Source organism: Colias croceus, chromosome 7 (assembly GCF_905220415.1).
Source record: "Colias croceus chromosome 7, ilColCroc2.1".
Lineage (NCBI taxonomy): Eukaryota > Metazoa > Arthropoda > Insecta > Lepidoptera > Pieridae > Colias > Colias croceus.
This window is the reverse complement of record NC_059543.1, coordinates 5,710,246-5,726,104: the sequence shown is the minus strand read 5'-3', so window position 1 is coordinate 5,726,104 and position 15,859 is coordinate 5,710,246. Positions and strand designations below refer to the sequence as shown.

Below are 15,859 nucleotides of genomic sequence, written 5' to 3'. Positions count from 1 at the left end.
CCAAGCCAACTGGTCAGTCAAATTTTAGGAAGTCGAAACTTTAAATCCGACAAAGCAAACCCAACAGAAATATCTTATACTAGCTTTCCACCCGCGGCATCGCCCGCGCAGTCAAAGAAAAACCCGCATAATTCCCGTTCCCGTGGGATTTCCGGGATAAAACCTATCCTATGTCCTTTCTCGGGTATCAAAATATCTTTATACCAAATTTCATGCAAATCGGTTCAGTAGTTAAGGCGTGATTGAGTAACAGACAGACAGACAGAGTTACTTTCGCATTTATAATATTAGTATGGATTATCATAATGGATGTGGTATAGGAAAGGATTTTCATGGGGCTATGCATCTTTTAATTATTCGAACTTTGCTATCAAGTTTGTGACTTGATGCGAAATATTTTAAAATATTAAACGTTTTCGCGCACTGTAATAAACTAACATAGTATATGAACCGAATATCATTAATAATTACATAATATACTGTCTCAAGTCTAAAATCGACTTAATCGCAAGCTTACCTTGCCATAATTTCGCTACGAAAACCGCATTTATTTAGGTATGTATTATAATTGGTTCAAATTAAATTCTTCAGAACAAGTTATAGCCTACATCTGACCTGAAAAGTTTCATCAAAATCCGTTCAATAGTTTTTGCGTGTAACCCGGGCAACACACCGTAAATTATTTATCAACACCGAACCAGCGTGTACAATTGCACATACAGCTTAAAATCGATTTCGATTCACTCATTTTGACAGTTACTGCAAACGTCACTTTATTTTTCGCGCCATTTCATAAAAGTCCGTTGTCCACAGAGTAAAGAATCGAGTGGGATTGTACTACAAGATTCCTCAGTCAACATGTGGGACCGCCCACGCGCTTACTCGAATCAGTATAAGTCCTGGGACAACGGTCATTTACAGGTCAGTCTGGCCATTTTGTTCATTTGTATTAAAAGTAACATGTCGACAGACTTGCAATAGTAGGTAATTTTGTTAATTTAGCTACTAGCTAAGAACTCACTACATCATAATAAACCTTAGTAGTGTAAAGAAGTTGATATTTTAAACCAAAGTATTATTATAATTAAATCAAGAGCAAAATGAAATTATATTTGAAGAAACATAATAAATTCTATTTAGACGATCAAACAATAATTACACATTATTTTTTTTTTATAAATATGTACCCATATAAGTTCACAATACAGATTATTAAAGCTGATTGATGATTTCAGTATAATTCATATTCTTAGTCTTTATTTATACATATTAGAATATTTGAATAATACTTGAAAATGTGTACTAAATTAACTTATACCTCATCTGTATTCGTTAAGGAAATTGCGATATATAATAAGTAGGTAACCCATTCTTATATATAAACTAAATTTAGCGTGCGGTTTATTAAAATTTAAATATTTCACGTCTCTCTGCTTACTTAATATATTAACAGTATAAAACACGCGTAATAAATATATCTTGCCCTAATAATAGAAACCAATTGAATTACGATATAAAAAAAATATTAAATAACAATTTTAAAGCTTCATTTTCGATATGTTTTATTCATATTTTCTGTTCAGTGTTAAATGCGTTCCGTACGAAAGCAAATAACTGTATTATACATCCAATATGAAAACAGAAATGTAATTAACTACTACATAATACCTGACGTTCGAAGTCACAAGATAAAACGAATGTCAATATAAATTTTATGAGTTTAATAAAACAACAACAGGGAAACACCAATTACATATTCCAATTAAAAACGCATCATGAAATTATCCATTTAACGATAACACTGTTATCTACGAAATGACTTAAGACCAATTAATAGATATTCCTTCTGTATATTAAGTTTCTTTATTTACAAAATTTTACTTAATTGTGTTGGAAAAATTAATCTTAATAATAATTAAAATTTAACTTAATAACTGCCCGTCTTGTTGTGTTTTAACAAGAGAATGTTTGATAATAGGAAACGTGAACGATTGCTTCGTAAATATACTTGAAATCTGGCCTGTAACGTAATAAAGCGAAATAACTAGATTATTTACGATTCAAAAGGTTTTAAATACTTTTAGATGGAAAATTAAAATTCTCATACTAGACGTTGTACTTAAATAAAGCAAAAAAATTAACAATTGAGAGGGAACATGATATTTAAATATAGTTTAGTCCAGTCCTTTTGACCTTTCAATGCGAGGTAATAAGCCTGCGGGTAATTCTATTTGAATAGCTGTAGCTCTGTAAGTGACATTGCCATCTTGTGATCTTAATTTTGCCGGATTTGCCGCCAACATCAAAGGGCTGTGCAATTCATATTATGGGCAGTGGGCACACAATGGGCAGCGATGGCCGATGGGCGAGCAGAGGCAATCATGATAGTATTAATAGAGGGCATTAGTGTATATGGCCGTTATTGTAGGTGTTTTTTTCATAAACGCCATACTGACGGCAAACATCGACGATCATTTGGTGGCCCACCGCCCAACGTTGTCCAAGGTGAAGAGAGCACATAATATAATTTAGCGCATTGTTTATTTCCCTTCATAAAATTAAAACTGTTCGTTGAAGAGAAAAAGCAAAAAACAAAGCTGATAAAGCCTTTACATTCATAGTATAGTTTTGACACGTATTTTAACGTTTATTTAATTGTATTAAATAATGGTTGTTCATGTAAATGAATTCAGCTTGTTTAACATTGATGCAGCAGCAGCAACAATATTTGCTTTTTCCAACATTATAAATTTATAAAGAATAGAAAAAATTCGATCACGAGGCGGGACTCGAACCCGCATCCTTCGCGCTATTCCGGGGGGATGCCTAACCAACTCAGCCACTCGTGACCCGCCTGAGCAATCGAATTTATTCTATCCTTTCAGTTTTATGTGTCTTAAGGGACACACCAACCAACATTGTTTAAATAAATAGACATAGGTAGGTAATTTAAACAGACGATGCTGGTTTTCGCAGAAATATTTATATAAATGCCTGGGTTTGCAACGTAGCCAATTTATAATTTGTTAAGAAGGACATGGATAGAAAACGCATAAAAATACTTAATTTCGTACAATACCTAACGTGCAGTAGGTATGTACTGACTACATGGAGTAACTTATGAATCTAACTAAAGAAATTTCAACGAAAGGAAATTCCGCTAAAATAAACGAAAGAAAACTATTAAAATTATCCACGCTATACCTGCGTAGGAATGTACTCGTAGTTTTAAATACATTTCGCGCCATGCAAACGACAACTATTGTTCCTTTGTATCACTTAAATGAGGGTTTTGCATTCAATAGCAATAGCGTAGCAATTATATGGACTGACATGGAAATAAATGTATAATGTAAATAGTGCCGTTGCCGTTAACCGACCAGTTTAAAAAGACCCCTCCATTGTATGACAATTCGTTCGGCATATAGACCAAACTGTTAGTTACAGTTTAACCGATATTATTAAATTATGCGTTTTTGTTAAATAGAAGTGAAATGTATTTTGTGACTAATAAAGTGATATCAGAAGGCATTCCTTGTAGGTATATTTGTGAATATTGATGTGATAAGAAAAATAAAAAGAAAAAAGCAATTCAAAGTGGTCTCGAAAGGACCAATTCATTAAAAATCCGTAAGCGTTTTTTTACTCAGAACTATGTATGAACTTACTTTTAAAAAGTCTATAATGAAATACGTAGGTATGTACGTGTTACCTGTTGTGTTTTTTTTCTAGACATTTTTTTCTTCCTAAACACACACAATCGTGTATTTAATTATTGTATTTTAAGCATATATTTTTAATTTTTACGTACAAGATTTCTTTCAATAATAAAAAGATAAGTAGCTTTAATACTAGAATTAAAATCTTATCTAAAATTAATTCCTCACACCTAAAAGATCAACTTGAAATGGTTGATTAATTACTTTCCTTTACTTAATAAATACTTTCTAATTTAATCGCTTAATCGGCTTACACTTATTCAAAATAATTTGACTCTGACAGTCAATTGATAGAAAATTTACTTTAAAAGTTTTCTATAAGTACCTACCTAATTATCGCAGTAGCTAGAGACTTAACTTTCATAATAATAATATTCCTACTATCAGAAACATAATATGAGTTGAATATTGCGTTTTAATAACTTTTAGATGCTTATTTATAAAAATAATAATCAATTACCTTAATATCATAGAAGGTTTACTTACTACTTACTACTTAATTTGTCACAAGATAGCGTTGTATAAAATATCACGGACAAAATATATCTATCTAAAAAAGTTGTTTAAGAACATGATACACAGCCAGTTTTCTTTCAGATATCAGAAGAAACAACAATAAGCAAAGAGGAACCCCGCGACGAGTGGGAGTTCCCGCGGCATCGACTGAAGATCTTCAACATAGTGGGGGAGGGCGCGTTTGGACAGGTCTGGAGGGCCCAGGCGATTGATATTGATGGTGAGTTACCATGGAAACTTCTAGAAGCTTCTACTAGTATAAATTTATAAAGAATAGAAAAAATTCGATCACGAGGCGGGACTCGAACCCGCATCCTTTCGCGCCATTCCGGGGCATCCGCCCCGCCTGACCAACTCAGCCACTCGTGACCCGCCAGAGTAATCGAATTTATTCTATTCCTTCAGTTTTATGTGTCTTGAGGGCCATCTATTGAGATGATTAACAACCATCTCAACCAATATGAAGCACTTTTCAGTGCTTCATATTGTAGTTCACAATTACAATATAGTATTGTATGTAAGTATTGTAGTTCACAATATTGTAACGATGGAACACGACCATTTTTGTTGAATTTATATTTTTGGAATTTTTTCTATTCTTTATAAATTTATATTTATAAAGCATTTGAATGCCATAAAACCAAAAAAATATAAATTCAGCTTCTTCTTGACTTGAGGTTTATAATATGGATTTTTAAACATATTGCATACCTACCTATATTATCTGTACATCTTGTTATATTTAAGTAATAAAAGAAATAATAGGCGAGACACGACTCGGCTATTTAAACTCAAACAGTAGCGCATTTTAATATTGCGAAAATTCATTTATCACACGAATACATAAATAAAGAACAAATAATCAAAAACAATAAACACGACTTTCCATTAGGTACGGTACTTATATTGTTTTGAACGTACATGGATTACTAAACAGTAAACATTTTAAGGTACAAATGTTTTTATTTACACAAACAATGCTACTTTCAGGTACTTTTTCATACACGAATACAAAAAACATAAAAAACTTCATTTAAAAACATCATAGTTGAAAGAATAACACACGTTGCTAACAAATCCCTCCTATATTTGTTAGAGTTGTAAACAACTGTTATTTTTTGTCGTTATATGGCATATCAGCTGTGTACAATACAGCAAATTGATTTTTATCATAATACATATTAACAATATTAATCTGTAACAGCGTTCTTACGTAGATATTAGTTGTACTTGCATTCTTTTAAGTAGGTAAATTAATTTGAAACGTAAAGAAAAAATAAAATGAAGCCCTTATAACAACAAACAAATATCCCTCAAACAAAACATGTCATATTTATGCTGAATAATTAAATATTATAATTAATATCATTTCGACATCCGCGTCGCTTCTACGACTTTGTAAAACAGCTTCATACAAATCACGTAGAAGAGGCGTGTGATAGAATAGAGAACAATTAACTTCAATAAAAATGGTTCATCAGAAATTAAACACATTCTCTATTCTAAAATGAATGAATTCTCGAATAAATAATACATTTTATTAAGATATAGCACCGACAGACGCAATAAAACAAATTATGCAGTAAGTAAATAAATAAGTAGTTACTGGAATAGAAAAGCGTAAAATTTCTCACCTGCGTCTCGTTTCTAAGTATTCCTTGTGTCGCAATTACATTCATTTTGTATGTACTTAAATACAAATATACGGGCCATGCTTTGCCTTCGTTTTCATTTTACGTCTACATCGTGAGTTAAATATCTATCTATATTTGTCTCAACACTTCCTTGTAAATAACTGCATAATTCGAAAATTTTTACTTGGTTGACTTTACATAATATGCCTTCGTGTACAATAACAAAATAACCTTAAAATAACAATAAATTCAAATTTAGGTTTATCGATAACTTTTTTGTGATTCACGCTTCTCTTTGACTGTGGATAGCATTTGTCAAAATATATCGTAAACAATTTTTCAATGTTATGACTAAAGTCATTTTACTGAAAGTAAACTATAGTCGAGCCAATTTAATACGCAACATTTGACGTCTATCAATTTTATTTTCGAAGAGAGGTAACCTGCTTAAAAACATCGATTGAAGTGTATTAATCGATACGGTTTTGAAACATTTGTCAATCGAATTTATTAATTTATGATGATTTTTATTCACAAGTAATCAATGCATTCGATTCTAGATGTCAGATTTCGATTTTTAGAGTAACGTCTCTAGTATTTAAAAAGAAAAAAGGTTTATTGACACAAAATTGTAGCGACGTCAGTTCTTCAATTCAGAAATTGTTTATTATGTTTAGGATGATTTATCAGTAAAATGAAATCTTAAAATTACTTGTATCGGTCATTATTATTATAATTATATGTAATTGTAATTGAAAAAAGTTAAGCAAATGTGCAGTTCTAACAAAACGAAATATCATATTATTCTATGTCGTCGTTACTAGGTTACGTTGTTGAATTTTGTTGAACTGTCAAATGTTGCCTATTAAAATGGCTCTACTATATTTATTGTGATAACCTCAATTCATATTCCCAGGTCCAGTTACATAATATATGTAGCTATGTAGGTAATATTTATAAATAAAATAAATAAATATTGTGTTTACATTTGCATTCACATATTTATATAATTTATATATACAAATAACAATATCCACTCCAAAGGGACATAATGCATTCAAATTCAATTGAATTATTTTAATGTATTTATTTATTTTTATTTTATCAAATGCATTAGCACAATATTTAAAGAACATGAAACTCTGTAACAGGTTTTCTGTAAAAAACGATAAATAGTTAAGTAGGCACTATTTTATTTTTCTCTGGAACTTCAATATTAAATTATGTATTCTACTACTTACCAAGTAGGTATTCTTTATACGATTTCCACCTCAATACTTTAACGAGCCCGTATTAATATTAAAATGTCACTTCATTCTCAGGTAAAAAAGGGGAGCAAACGGTAGCAGTGAAGACTTTAAAAGGAAATGCTTCAGAGAAGGAAAAAACCGACCTGATACAGGAGCTAGCTGTAATGAAGACGTTAGGGACGCATCCCAACGTTGTTAGACTCGTCGGATGCTGCACGGAGAAGGTATACTTTATTTATAACTAGCTGCTCCGCGCGGTTTCACCCCCGTGGTTCCACCCCTGTTGGTCGCAGCGTGATAATATATTATAGCCTATAACCTTCCTCGATAAATGGGCTACCTATCTAACACCGAAAGAATTTTTCAAATCGAACCAGTAGTTCCCGAGATTAGCGCGTTCAAACAAACAAACAAACTCTTCAGCTTTATAATATTAGTATAGATATGTGGTATCATAACTTAGTTTGTACATTTTAAATATATCTTACTTTCACAACTTGTACCATTTGTTTATCTTTCAAATCTTTTTGAATGGGACACAATAAAGTATTTTGATGATTGTAACTAGATAACGTTTGTTGGTAATGGAAGCAATAATTGGTTTAAATATACTCAAACATTTAATTCCTGGCAGTTTCAGTCAGTGTAGTTAATAATAATTCCAAATTTTTGTTATTATTATCAATCTAATATCGGTTGTGTGTGTAATTGTAAAATAAAAACCAATATTTGTTACTTGAAAGAAAGTTTAGAGTCAGTAAACTACATATCTTCTAATATATAAAAATCAATGCCACTTTTCGTTGTAATTCCATAACTCGAGAACGGCTGAACCGATTTCGATAATTCTTTTTTTATTATATTCCTTGAAGTACGAGGATGGTTCTTATGTAGAGAAAACGTTAATATGTACCACGGGCGAAGCCGGGGCGGACCGCTAGTTTTTTATATAAAGTTTAAAGAATTATAAATTTATAAAGAACTAGCGGTCCGCCCCGGCTTCGCCCGTGGTACATATTAACGTTTTCTCTACATAAGAACCATCCTCGTACTTCAAGGAATATAATAAAAAAAGAATTATCGAAATCGGTTCAGCCGTTCTCGAGTTATGGAATTACAACGAAAAGTGGCATTGATTTTTATATATTAGAGAAGAGATAGAAAAAATTCGATCACGAGGCGGGACTTGACTTAAGAGTTAAGACACATAAAACTGAAAGGATAGAATAAATTCGATTGCTCAGGCGGGTCACGAGTGGCTGAGTTGGTAAGGCATCCGCCCCGGAATGGCGCGAAGGATGCGGGTTCAAGTCCCGCCTCGTGATCGAATTTTTTCTATTCTTTATAAATTTATATTTATAAAGCATTTGAATGCCATAAAAACCAAAAAATATAAATTTAAAGAATAAGTCAGTAAACTATTTTATTAAACGAAATACAATACCGATTTCTACATTTCCTTGACCGGATTTATTTTAACACAGCTCAAGCGTATTAATAGTGATCAATTTCATGGACAATTATGTGAGACAATTGCAAGTATTTCACCGGATTCTATTATTTTTTGTACCGGATTCGTTTTCTTATTTTGTACCTTGTAAAATTGTGAAGAGCTTTTTAAGTATTTTCGTCATTTCCACGAGAGACAGAACATAATAAATACATCTACTACCTATCATTAAATTCTTTAAACTTTAACGAACATAATTTTACTTTCATTATAAGCTGATGTAATTTTTCGGTAAAAATTATGCATTTTAAGGGCTAGGTATACACTAGGTATGTAGTTTTATTATTGGTGGTTCCACACGTGACACGACGTTCCTTCAAACTAAATAAATAATAGATTCGTATATGTACTTGCGATAATCCCTTTTAATTTATTATACTTCATTGTCCCTGTATATGTATAAAATTAACTTAAAAGAAGGAAAAAATTATAGAGTAATCTCCCAAAATGTCAAATAAACTAAAAATACCCAATATGAAATTAACGCAGACTAATATTTGATTAACACATAATCACACTGGCTTTAATGGATATTTTGAATGGATTCCACTGAGTATTAGCAAGCGATATTACTGACAATACTGTATCAATAACGTAAGATAATATGAAAGCCCGTGTATAAAGTTTTGCTATTGTTAACTTACCAATGCTCCGAGTATTTCCTAGTAGATAAATTTTGCTGTTAAACCCGAAAGGTCGAAGAAAAGCGTATCGAAGGCAGGAGCATTGTGTACAATATTTCTATTAGCATGCTTCATGGAAAAATGTTATTAGTTTTACGTAATATGTATTTACGTAAAAAGTTTTATATCCTCCAAACGATTATACCGTTTTATTGTATGGGATTTAACGGAATATTAGGTAATAATGTCGAGAAAAAATGTTGAATAGCTTTGGTTATAAGATCTTTTAGATTGGATTTTATTGCCCATATTGACAAAATTTTTCTACTAATTATCGTTAATTCTAGTGTGTGTGTGTATTAATCACGATAATAATATCACAGTTGACAGATATATACTACGTACATGTGCATACAGTTGAAAAGTTTCAACAAGGGATTTTGCTCCACGTTCCAACACTAATTAAGCTTTGGTTTTAGGTGTCATCTAATTCGTTGTTTCATGATAAATAAATCATGGAACAACGAATTTCATGACATTTTAACTAAACAGAAAGTTTAATACAAATGTCTGAAGAGTTGACCCTTTAGTTGTTGTAGTTGTACACCTTACATATTACACGTATGAGTTTACAATTTCCGCAATAACTTTTGACATTTGCTTCTTTTCTCATTATTTGAGTAGGATAGTATTTGACACAGTTTGCTAAGTATATATAAATTAATTTAAAACAAAAAGTGGCAATAGGTTTAAGGTCCGTATATTATGAAGTCCCTTCTCATTTTGTAAGTATGGAGGCATAGACCCGATTTGTAAATTACGCCATTTCTCTACTTCTTCATCATAGATGATCAGCCTTTAGTAGGTATCTACTCCATACTACGATGTCTAAAAGCAGTATTGTAGTATGGTATATCCAGTGTGGCGAAATCGCTGTCATTTTTCCATTCATTTCCATCATGGTTCCCTTGTTCAGTTCTGTACCTACAGTTATCATATGACCCATCTTACAGGAACCTACACTAGTGATAATGGAGTTCGTCAGTCTGGGCAAGCTGCAGCAGTTCCTGCGCGACTCCCGAGCAGAGCGTCACTATGGCAACACGCATGGTGGTAGCCTCTTCCTTACGTCGCGGGATCTCACGCATTTCGCCTTCCAAGTCGCGAGAGGCATGGATTTCCTTAGCGCTAAAGGGGTAAGTTTAAAATAAATAAATAAATGTGTGTGTGTACTAGTGTACACACGTAAGAAGTGGAACTTCTCTATGACCTTATTTTTAAAAAAATAATTTACTATATGCAACTTTACAGAAATACGTCGAATCACGCGTGGTAGGGATAAGAAAAAGATGGCGCGTAACGGAAAAATGTCACGCGTAACGAAAATGTTACACTAAATTTTTTTCCAACCCCGATAAAGAAGCTTCACTTCAATAAATGTTTTACATATCATTCCGCCTTCAGCTTCGGAGTCATATTTGTTTCTCTGATACTTTCATTACATCTATTAAATACAATAAGCATAATCTAATATTATACTGCAAGGAATTGCGATTTAATTAAATCTACTAAAGCAAAACATGATTCATGGATTCCAATAGCGCTGAAATTATAACAAGATTTAATATTAAAGTTATAAGATTATTTTTGTACTAAAACTACCTACTATCTAATCGAATTTTCATACCCTACTGATTTTTAGAACATGGCTCGGTATCTTAATTAAAGACGATCTCTTTGTCAGTTAGTTTTCTAACTATAGCATTTTAGAGCACAAAGAACCACCAGTGACTTCAGCAAATACAAGTTCATTAAACTTTAACCAGAAATCGTCAAGTTAATTTAACTTTACTATAGAATGCTTTCAAGATAGCAATGTAAATAAAACCGTACAGATAATTCATTTTACACCCTGAATGTAGTTTGTGTGCAATTTCATAATGCAATCAACCATTGCCTAATAGGATAAAACATGAAAAAAATTACACATTCCAGACATCAGCTTGCCTCTAAAGATAATAAAAAATATGATGATTTATTGGTCAGGTGTCGTCGAATAGAGTAAATTAAATCATGGCGCGAGATTCGAACTTCTTTTGTCATGTCAATGATTGGAATGATTGATTATTCTAGTCTTTAATTCAATTGAAATATTTATAAGCAAACTAATTAAAACTAATAATATTAATAGAAATATAATTTTCTTATAGATAATACACCGGGATTTAGCTGCGCGAAACATTTTAATAACAGAAGAGAGGACGTGTAAAGTAGCGGACTTTGGTTTCGCGAGAGACGTCGCGGGCACCCACGTGTATGAACGGAAAAGCGATGGGCGGTTGCCAATCAGGTATGTTTCTTAATTTTTAACCGACCTTAAAAAGGAGGAGGTTCTCAATATGATAGCATTTAAGATAGGGCTGAATGTTTGTTAAAAATAAAAAGTTTGTAGTTAAGTATGTTTTTGTTACATGTTAAATCGATTGGTTTTTGATAACATAGATAAGTAACGCACAGGGTATTTTTTAAGAATCGCCCAAGCAAAGCATGGACGATGGGTACATGATAAAGACCATTAATTTCAAGTATAGGTAGTAAAAATAAGAGATTAACAAACAAACTCAGCTTTATAATATTAGTAGATATAGATTTACAGTTTTGTATTTGAAAATACGCACACTAACTATCATTACGTAACATGAATTTGTGGCATCTCATTGGATCAATCGGTTACTAACACATGGTTGACTGAAACGGTCGTAGCCTGCGGCAAGTTGAAATTCTCGCTTATGCCTCTGTAACACGATGCAATTTACATTTGTGAAGGAAAATAGGTGTTTATACGTTTGAGTACTTGAATATTTTACAGGCTAAATGGTTTCCTTTAAATTTAGCAAAGGTAAAGGAGTGGTCATTAGGACGTTAGATGAAGACGTAGATGAAATAAAACTCATAAATCTATGTAGATAAGAAGGAGTTGTGTTTGATAATATTTTATATCCTGAAAGTTCTAAGTGAAACATTAGTTTAGTTAGTTTAAAATAATATTTTATTGTATTTTTGTGTAAATAATTTGCTTGTCGAAGGTTTTTCTTGAGTAATTTACAATCGTATTTCTAAAACTTATATAGTTTAAGCCAAACTTAAAAGCATCGTGAATATAAGTTATTAAAACTTTTTCGACATACATCACTCGAAAAATTGCTCGGCTATTTATATCACTCGCCCTGTGACCTACAAAATAAAGCCCGGTTTTGCGAACCAGCTATAATTACTGGGAGTAACAGCTTAATTCATTTACAATTTGTTTTTAATTTTAGATGGATGGCGCCCGAATCCTTGTATGATGATATATTTAGTGTGAAATCTGATGTTTGGAGTTTTGGGGTTTTGCTGTGGGAGATTGTGACGCTGGGCTCCACTCCATACCCTGGTCTGTCAGCTGGTGACGTCATGAAAAAGGTAAGGATACTTTTGATGAACCAGTCTTACAATTATTTTGTTATGGTATATACTTAATTTAAAAAATACCAATTTAACTTACGTGATAGATCTTCTTAAATTCTGGTCAACTAACCTGGTGTTTGATGGTTAATTTGGTCCCAATTTCTTTATTTATTTATCATATAAGTCTCTTTCATGCTTACAAATCTAAGAATACAAAAGCACTTAAATTTTACTGTAATAACACCATAGTATTTCTACTTACCACTTCATTACTTGCACCAGAAAAGTCTTTTTCTTAAAATTTTCCGGATTATTCATCTTGACTCTTCCACAGGTCCGGGATGGTCACCGTTTGGAGAAGCCGGAACACTGCCGGCGCGAACTGTACAACATTATGTACTATTGTTGGGAAGCGGAACCGGCTTCCCGGCCCGAGTTCAAGGAAATTGTTTCGATGCTTGAGCGCCTATTGTGCACTGAAATGGACTATATCGAGCTGGAGCGGTTCCCTGACCATTCGTATTATAATGTACAGCATTTGGATGGGGAGAAACTGTAGTTAGAAGTAGATTTAGGAATTAATATTTTTTTTTAATCCGAATATCTTCAAGGTCGAATTTGGTCAGTCTGATAGCTTAAACCTTCGGTCTGTGTTCATGGCAATGTTCGAGCATCCATTGTGCCTTGTAATGGACTTTTTATATTGGCTGGAGTGGTTCCCTGATTATAATTTTAATATTTTGACGGCGAGAAACTGTAATAAGAATTAAGAATTAATATTGTTATAATTCGACATGTGACCACTTCCAGCCTCTCCAAATAGACAGTCTTGATGGCCTTAACTTTCTCAAACAAAAGATTTTCTACGGAAGGAACAAATATAGGCTAGTAGTAATGATTCGATTGTCAAACATAGTCTTAAAAGCATTATTGTATTGTTCACAATGGTATATATTATAGATTGTAACGTAGAATAAGGTGCAGTTTTTAATGCAAAATATTAGTAGGTAGTTAAACGTTATATTAGGTACCTCTTATGAAGAGGACCTAATATTAGTATAATAACGATGTACTTAGCTACTGTCTGCTATTGTTTTTTTGCTATCCTCATTATTATTAGGTACTGGCTAATATTTATCTTTTTATCGTTTGATTTCATGCTAGTATCATGTTAAAATTAAATAATTAATCAATTTTATCCTTAACGAAATAGTATTTAAATTTCGTTAATATAATATCTTATTTGTTATATTTACTTGTCTTTTATTGTTTATGTTAAAAAATGTTATTCTTAGCGCATATTGGGTATAAAAAATATGAAATACGTAATAAATTTAATCGTAAATAGTTTGTCTGTTTCATCTAAAAGAGTAGAGTACTATTTTCAAGCTATTTTCAAAGAAAAACAACAAAAGTTCTAATCCAAGATGCGTTGGAAAATGTTCTTTTGTATATAATATTTATAATACTCTTATTATTATTTATGATTAAGAGGAACAATCGGCTTAAATTGATGTGCAATATTCATAATTTGTAAATATTTTTTTTATGTATCAATTGAAAATTCATTGAATAAAGTATTAATAAAATTTGGAAATAGACATGTTTGCAATAACAAAAAGCTTAAACGTGGTCATTATGATTTAAATATGTAAATTAATATTTATTTCTTTCTTTATTTCTTAATTAATAATATTATGACTATAATAACCCCGTTCCAAGCAAAATCATTTTTAGTAGAAAATTAAGGTAAGTATTTCCTTAATTGAACGTTTTATTCCACAATTATATCAATTAATTACATGAAAATTATTAAAAGATAAAAATATACAATCAAAACATCAACCGTTACTTTAATATTTCTCGGAAAATAGCTTTTAAAGCTAAAGATTTTGTGTTCTAATAAATGTGTCGATTTACAATGAAATCAGAAAGTAAAGGAAATTCATTGAATACGTTCTTATTATTACTCCGATGAAATTACGTTATGAAGAACGTGAGACATCTATAAATGCGCAGATTTGCCGTAGATTTTATATGATCTTATAAGGAAAATCAAAGTAACAAGCCTTCCATTGTCTGAGATAACAATGAGACAGTGTTTGGTTTTAATATTTCCTGATTTTACGTTGAGAACTATACACATAGGACAAATATTGTCTCAACATAGTAACAAGTAAGTATTAAATATGTAGATAAAAGAATCAAAACAATGGAAAAAATTATCATACTATAGACGCTAAAACAATGCTGGCAAATGTTGAACATGGTGTGAATGAACATCATTCACGATTTTCGGGATTTTGCAAGGAAAAATTATAAACGACCAGTCTATAAGTCATGAATCATGGGACTTATGTAGGTTTCTTGTGTGTATAAATAAATTAAAATATATATAGAACTTGGTATGAAACACTCATTCAACAAATTGGTACTTGCAAATGTAATAACAAGATTCTTGAAAGGAACTTTCTTAACTGCGTATTCTTGTATGACAACCCATTCCATATTAATATAAAGATGTTTTATGTAATTTATACTACATCTTATAAATATAAGGTAAAAGAAGTGTGATGGTATTATAGTGTATCATGTAATTTTGAAATAAAATAAGTACCTACTGGTAACGAAATGCTTTAGTACTCTTCGGCATTCAATATAATAATTAATAATATGTAGTATTGCTTATATATTTAAATGAGATTTTTGTATAAATGTAGCTGTAGCGACTAGTCCTTAGTAATAATGATAAAGGATACTGCTGTAATTTAGTTTGTAGGAGACGATGTAAAATGTAATTTTTTGTATGCACAATTTCAATAAAAGTTTTGTTTGAATTTTTTTTTATTAATCTCTTCCTTACAAGAATTTATAATCTGGTCAATCTGAACATTCCGTGATATAGAAATTCACAACAAGCTGAAAATCAGTAAAGTTGTTCGAAATACATAAATAAACGTATTAACACGTTTTTGTAGATAATTTCAGGATCTACAATCTTGTCAAAGATATTTTTCTGATAAAAATTACGTTTCCCTGACAATCGCTAATTTTACTATCACAATATGACAGAGAGAACTATTGATTTTGTACGATATTATTTATTGTGTAAAATTATGGAAAAATTTACCCTGTGATACCTACATAATTTAACAATATA

At 31.4% G+C, this 15,859-nt stretch overlaps 1 protein-coding gene and 1 non-coding gene across 5 annotated transcripts in view; both read left to right on the top strand.

The window, feature by feature from the left end:
• LOC123693067 (tyrosine kinase receptor Cad96Ca) overlaps positions 1 to 15,536 on the top strand; it is a 67,593-nt gene extending 52,057 nt beyond the window's left edge. For 3 of the 4 annotated variants that reach the window (XM_045638013.1, XM_045638012.1, XM_045638014.1), the window contains exons 5-11: positions 814 to 921; positions 4,317 to 4,455; positions 7,192 to 7,343; positions 10,266 to 10,448; positions 11,463 to 11,602; positions 12,573 to 12,714; positions 13,034 to 15,536. In XM_045638013.1, coding sequence (XP_045493969.1) covers positions 814 to 921; positions 4,317 to 4,455; positions 7,192 to 7,343; positions 10,266 to 10,448; positions 11,463 to 11,602; positions 12,573 to 12,714; positions 13,034 to 13,258 — 1,089 coding nt within the window. In that variant the 3' untranslated portion in view covers positions 13,259 to 15,536. The remainder of the gene's footprint in view (positions 1 to 813; positions 922 to 4,316; positions 4,456 to 7,191; positions 7,344 to 10,265; positions 10,449 to 11,462; positions 11,603 to 12,572; positions 12,715 to 13,033) is intronic. The other variant, XM_045638015.1, reaches the window with a different exon arrangement.
• Trnas-gga lies at positions 8,369 to 8,444 on the top strand. Its single transcript has one exon. It is a non-coding gene; the product is annotated as a tRNA-Ser (tRNA).
• Positions 15,537 to 15,859: the final 323 nt, after the last annotated feature.